This window comes from Oryzias latipes, chromosome 21, assembly GCF_002234675.1.
Source record: "Oryzias latipes chromosome 21, ASM223467v1".
NCBI classification, from domain to species: Eukaryota; Metazoa; Chordata; class Actinopteri; order Beloniformes; family Adrianichthyidae; genus Oryzias; species Oryzias latipes.
In genome coordinates, this window is record NC_019879.2 from 5,688,165 (window position 1) to 5,695,236 (window position 7,072).

General features: G+C 37.6%; 1 protein-coding gene across 3 annotated transcripts in view; it reads right to left on the reverse strand.

The window, feature by feature from the left end:
* The window catches only part of plekhm3 (pleckstrin homology domain containing M3), a 43,216-nt gene extending 37,163 nt beyond the window's left edge, over positions 1–6,053 (reverse strand). Inside the window, exons 1-3 of one of the 3 annotated variants that reach the window (XM_011489277.3) lie at positions 5,968–6,053; positions 3,033–3,149; positions 2,176–2,686 (exon numbers count right to left, since the gene is read on the reverse strand). In XM_011489277.3, coding sequence (XP_011487579.1) covers positions 2,176–2,677 — 502 coding nt within the window. In that variant the 5' untranslated portion in view covers positions 2,678–2,686; positions 3,033–3,149; positions 5,968–6,053. Of the gene's footprint in view, positions 1–2,175; positions 3,150–5,967 lie in introns of all 3 variants that reach the window. The other 2 variants (XM_023950732.1, XM_011489276.3) reach the window with 2 other exon arrangements.
* Between the last annotated feature and the right edge of the window lie 1,019 nt (positions 6,054–7,072).

The window sequence follows — 7,072 nt, forward strand, 5'->3', positions numbered from 1 at the left end:
TAAAAAATGCTAAGTGTTGGACGTCTTGGAGACGGTTAAAAGAATTTTGAGTTTGGGCTACATTTAGCTGTTACTAAACAGGTTTTGCTTCAAAGCAGTTCAGCTGCTTTTAAAGACCCACCGATGAAAATGAGGTTTTTGGTGTTTTTAACGTGTTCTTGTGGCATTTTTCTCAGGATGGAAGACATTCATAAAGAAAATTAAGCTCAAAATGTAATGTTTGAGAAGGCTTATTACTTTTGTCATGAGTTGTCCTGCTCTTAAAAGACAACATTTAATCTTTAATTAACTATAAACACTAATATTTAGGGATATTGCTCTGGTAATTGGAAATATTTCGTAAAATGATTGCTCAAAACATAAGTTTAATGTCTTCAAAAAGGTATTTTTGTACACTCCCCACCCAAATACTGTATTTAGCCGATACAACAGTCCAACTTTGCTTGTTTCTTGACCGTAATCATCCGACAAGAAGACTAAAACTACAAATTTTAATATTAATCTGTTATTATGTAAATTATGAGTCAAATAAACTTTTACAAAGCATGTCATTACTTAAAACAAAATCACTCCCTATTCACAAATGAAACTTCAACTTCAAAATAATATGTAACATACAGATTTTTTTAATCAGAAATATTAATAAAAATAAGTTGTTTCAAAGACCAAATGACTCAACAAGATATTCAAGATTTTTTGTCTTAAAACACGTCACTGTATCTTGCTGAAAAGTTCGTTTTTCCTTAAGTCAAGTACAATAAGATAACAAACTAGACAAAAATTCTTGGTGAGATTTTGTGTATTTGTAGTGTGCATCATGATCTATTTACACAGCACTTGTCTCAGCTCTGTAACTACCGCACAAGCCAGCAAAGAGACATCACAGACGCACAACTACAGCCGGTCAGCAATATTTCACTTAAATATTTAATCCAAGAAAGAAAATATTTCATTTGAGGACCTAAGGTCTCCTTTTTTGAATCTCTTTATGAAGTCAGATTCCCCAACAGCTACTCACAGTTTAAGACATTTTCTTTATCTGGGCAAAGTGTTGATATTGATAAATTTAGGCTGATAATTGGCGATGTACCAAATGCATCAGGCTAAATAGGAATCAACGCCATTTAGGCCACTTTGTTCACCTACACCGGACATTTGCGATGTGCAGAGTGAACACGGATGGTAATGTGACCTTCTTTTTAGGTCATCTTTAAACTGATCATTTTGTTCAATCTCCAATTGTTTCACAGCCATAGCATGACACATATGAAGTTACTCTTTTATGCTAGTTTAGCATATCTTATCTGTTGTTGGTTTTAATTAAAAGGGCCAAACCATTCAGGCTGCCAATCTTAGTTTGACTATTTGAAGCACATATTGTAAATCAATTCCAAAGCTTTGTAATAGTAAAATGTATCTCTTTGGTTTAGCAAAAAGCTCTACTCTTAAAAGCTCCAAATATATTAGCCTAACACTGACACTGACTTTAAAGCTATCCCAAAACTATACACCGTTTTCATTATTCTGCGTTTTTACTTTATTTATTTAATTTTATTATTACGCATAACATACGTTATGCGTAATAATAACATAACATACGTTATGCGTAATAGTGTACATAAGTTATTACTTTTTTACTTTTTCTATTTTTGCACATTTTGAAAACCCCTCACTTTTGCACATTGCTGTCATTCTTCTCTGCTTCTTGAACTGCTGTAACAATTGAATTTCCCCAATGTGGGATCAATAAAGAATATCTCATATTATTAACAAAGTTGCTTCTTAAAACAGATTTGCAAAATAAACAACAACCATTTGGTTTTAGTGCTTTTAAGATGTTTCTCTGGAGAACATACTTTAAAACAACCATCTTTATAAACATAACCACTTCATTTATGGCATTTTTGAACTGAAAATGACTCTTGTTGCATTGAATTGGTGAATTCTCAAACAGCAGCTGATTGGTAAAAAGTGGCATGTTTTGAAAATGTTTTTTTAGTTTCAAGAAGTGTTTGCTAACACACAAAGGGGAAAATGGCAAAAAATATATAAAAACTTTATTTAAGAAACTTAGATTTTAGTGTGCGAGTAAGAATAACAATGCTTTCATTTTATTCAAACGAATACTATCATTTTGGGGTTTTATTTTTTGTGATTGGATGGCAGTAAACTTACTTGCTTGCTGATGGTTGAGGATCATGTTTTTCAGCAGGTTGCAGTCCACTGCAGGCAAACCGTTGTCGGTAAAAGCCGATGGCCGGTAATTGACGTCCGATCGGGATCGGTTGTGTCCCTTCTTGAACACGGACTTTGACGAGGTATTGTTGGTGCAATCGTTGGCTTGGGCTGCCAGGTCATTGGTGGAGCGGGCTCTGCTCCTCTTGCCGTGTCTCAAGCCAATCCCCAAACCCAGCACACTGACGTTGTCGGCCCACGTCAGGCCGAGCGGCCCGACCTCCGGCTGCTCCTCGGCGAGCAGGCCCCACACGCCACTGGAGCTCAGCCTCCCGAGCGCAGCACTAGACACGTCCGACAGCTGCTTCGGCTGATGGTTGCTTTTTTGCGCCTGGCTCGGACCTTGGCTCTGCATCCTGTCCACGCAGTGGAGGAAGTCCTCCGTTGCCTCCAGGGCCGGGCTGATGCTTCCCACCACATCGAGCTGCTCAAGCCCCTCCATGGCTGCCCCCTGAGCAATAAATATCAAAACCAGAGAGTCTTCCAAGATAAACCCAATAATTCTGTTAGCAGCAGCCACATGTCCAAGAAGAAATGGTTAAGACATTATACTATTTCAGCAATGGTGACAGGATGTCTGCTTGATTTACAAACTGCTGTCAGCGGCGGCACGGTTCAGGGCTTTGACTTTTACGGTCTTCCTGTCAAGAGGTCGTCCTCTGGGTCTGGAAGGGAGATGTGGCCTTTTCTTGATGGAGGCTGAGCTGCTGTGGCTTCCTGTCAGAGGCTAATCTTGGCTTGTTCTCCGAATAACAATCCAATTTGGGTGGGAAACTAAAGAGCATGGCCAAACGCACCTAATTCCGTCTGACTGTTCAGAGCCCGGAGTCAGACGTCCAACGGGTTACTCAGCGTGTTCTTCTGGCCAATCAGGTGGTTTTAAGGTCATCAGGCTGAAGTGTTTTCCAACTGCTCTGTAAAAAAAGAGAAGTAAGAAAGAGGAAATAGTAAAAAAAAAAAAAAAAAAACAATTAAAAAAAAAAGGAAGCATTTTAGAAAAGCGTCAAGATACATAAGTTACAGTACAACCGCTGGGACTTACTTTACCAAAGTTATGCCTCTTTATTCAGCTTGTTGAAGATTTAAATAGCTAAAGCTGAATAAATAATCAAAAAGTAAAGCTTCCACTGCAGACTACCTACCGATGAACCGTATCTCCATCACTCTGAGCTTAGCAGATTCCTCATCAGAAAACAGCGAGGCACCTACTTCCTCGTATGTCCGCCTAAACTAATACTTCATTTCCAAGCTGCTCATCAGTGGGCCGAGCAAAAAAGAGTCAGAGCTGGGAGGGGGTCCCATCCATCTGTTCAGACTCGCTGCCGATCCATACACAGATCGCATGCTTCTGATGGGCTCTCCTTTTCATATTGATTTTCTTTCAGACTCCCAGACTGTTTGACTTTTCTCTATACTGTATGCGCAATTGTTTGATATTTATCAAAAACCTGCTCTTTTTTCTGTGATAAATACTCAAACAAATTAGTTAATAAACTAAGAAAAAAGAAACATTTAATACAGAAAAGATCAACTTTAAATATAAATGCCTTTAATATCTTTCCACACAGAAAATGAGTAAACATAGAGGACTCTAATAGAGTGGTGCAACAATTCTTAGAAAGCTGCTGTATGTTGTAATAGTGGTATAGTGGTTTACTTAATCTGCTTTACTGGTAATCAAATTAATCTGCCCTCAGATTTAGTAAAGCAAAACAAGATGTAGATTCTCCTCTTTTTTAAGGCTTGAACATTTCTGTTACAGAAGAATTTTAGGCCGAACCATCAATGAAAACCTCAAGCAGATCAAAATTCTCAAGTTCCTCGAAAATGTTAATAATTCTAAAAGTCTAAATTGGACAAATTTTATTTTTGATATTGATAAATGAAAGACATCAATCTTATAAAACCTTCTTGATGAGGTCATTTACATAAAAAACATAACATTTATAATTACTCAAAGGAGCCTTAATGGAAAAGCTTCAGTTCTGGGAAAAACCACATTGACACAATATTAGGATTTGCTGTACGAACTGATGAAAAACTTTACTTTATTATGAAATATCAGTAATCAAATTACTTCATCTCATTTCTGATTATATTATTGCAAATATATTGGCAAACCTTCTAACTACTTGAAATTCAATAAAGCAGAAAATAAACAAAAAAATATCACAACCTTGACCTTTTTATTGGTCAAAGTGAAACAATGTTTCTTCAATGTTTCCGTTATCAGGATACATGGAACCTGGTTGAAACTGTTTTATACATTCTTTGAAGACTTTTTTCTTTTGCTCATTTGTCCACAAAACATTTTCTTTGAGGTTGAAGAAAGACACCCGGGTATCAACTGCCTGAGTACTGAAATAATTTGGATTTGATTCATAGGTTCACAATTTGATACAAAATGACACAATTACAGATACTAACTGCACAAACTTGAACTTTTAGTCATAAAATAAAAAGGTTTTACATTAAAAACTGATGAAAGGAAACTCCTACTTGAAGCTGATGAACTGATTTTCTAAGCAAAGATAAATTCAATACCAAATAATTGATTTTAAGCCCAGCCTCGAGCAGAAAGTAAACTATTTAAAATAAGTGCAGTTTGACCCACAAAATAAGCAAAACAAATATTTATCAATTTACAAAGAAGTATATTTAAAAGGCAAGTCAGATTTCCTATTAAATATATTTGATTCAATAACTGAATAAGTTGATCCTTTTTTTATTCTGAAGTATCCACTCCAAAGATCGCGACTAATTTCCATGTGCTTTATTTTTACATCTTCAGTGGCCATGCTGTATGACATCATCTGCCCACAGACTCAGCCTCCTCTAACTCTGCTTCTTCATCACTTACTCATCATCAAGATCCCCCCCATACTGCTGCTGAGTCACACAAGCTGCCACATCCACACCGAGAATACAGTGACACACTGAATAAAAGAACAGACACCAGGAAGTGATGGAAGGGAAAAAAAGAATCAAAAACAAATTGGAGCTGTTTTTCCCCCCAATGCATATTAAATCAATCTAATCCTAAATGAAGAATCATTAAGACTACTTATTAATTTTATTTTTAAAAGATCTGGCTTGTGAAGGTATCTTTCAAAGGCAAATAAGGAGGCAAAGTGTGCCAAAATATTTCTTACTTTTCATTATTTTTTGATTGATTACAAATAATATTTTCAGAAATCTTGAGAGTAGTATAAACTCGTTGGTGTATCTGATATTGATTAGCTTGTGTTTTACAGCAACAATCCTTCCAATTTCATCCCTGATGATGATGGTTGTGAGTTTGGCAGCTTCTCGTCAGAGACCAGCTGCTCCTTGTGAAGACAGTCAGCATCATCAGCATCTCAGCACCAAACACTGTCAGAGGTGAAGCCACGGTCAGCTTCCCGCACTGCTAACACAGTAATCCCTAATTGCGCTTTCAATTTAATCAAATAAATTAAAATAAAAAACACGGAGATTTTATTTTCAAATATTTATGACTTCAGAATAAGGCCTCTGAATCCAAAGCTAATGCCATAAATAAAACGGGCACGTTCAGCTAATAGCTAACCTAACGTTAGCCACTTTCCATCCCCATCAGTGTTATTTTAAACATACACGGATAACAGGGCAGCAGAAACAGCAAGGTCGTTGTTTAACATGTGATCTAAAACAACTACAACCGGCTACAATTTGTTGTCACAATGAAGCTTAAAGAAATAAATTTGCACTCACCTTACTGTGTTTACCATTATGTCATTCTTTAGTCCGTCGCAGTAAAAGATCCGGAAGTATAACATACGACAGGACAAAGGTTCCGGCTTATGCACTGGCACCACTGAGCGCGCTGACCTAATCATATACAGCCATTCGCTATTGTTCGCTATGTTTTGATTTATATTTAGGGCCCGAGCACGGAGTGCAAGGACCCTATTGTATCTGTTAGAGTTATTATTATTATTATTATTATTATTATTCTTTTTCTTCCGACGGAAGAGTCGCCTTTTTGAGGCCTTTAACATACCCCAAAACTCACCAAATTTGGCACACACATCAGGAGTCGCGAAAAATTTCGTATTTTACAGGAGATTGGCATGGGCGCACAAAAACGGCTCGACAGCGCCACCTACAGTGACATTTGTCCCGAGCCCCCGCATATGCTTTAACATACAAGCTTGATTTTTTCAGGACATGTTCATCAGATGGAAACCTACAAAAAAGTCTCTTGGTACCAAGCTGTCAGTTGCACAGGAAGTCTGCTATATTGGTGTCAATATGTCATTTTTGCTCTATTTTGGACATTTGTAGGCCTCCTTCTAGAACGAACTCCTCCTAGAGATTTATGAATAATGACTCCAAACTTTGGTTTTGTAAACTAGACCCATGTCTGATGTTAAATTGCGAAGCTTTAAAAGTATTACGGATGTTTGTGACCGTGGCAGCGCGTCGAACTTGGAGGTCATTTCGAAAACACGCCATGAAACGGAAAATGGCCATTACTCAGCCATGTATAATCCAATCTGATCCAAAATTGATATGCATGATTTTAGTCTGACTTTGAACACATCTGCAGTGGAAGAATCTGGAAAAAGTGTAGCGCCACCTGCTGGCAAGAGGAAATGACATGTTTGACTTGGAGCATCACTGCTCCAAGTAGGATGAGCTGACAAACCTCAAAATGATGTCCACCTGTTGAAAAGCCATTGAAGTTTACTCTGATAAAAAGCCATAACTTTCAATGCGGGGGTGTGGTCGTGACAGAGCGGCGAAGTTGGGCGCCTCGCCGTGCACACAAATGTTGCTCTCACGTGCACATTCCTTGTCCGATCTCACTGAAAAT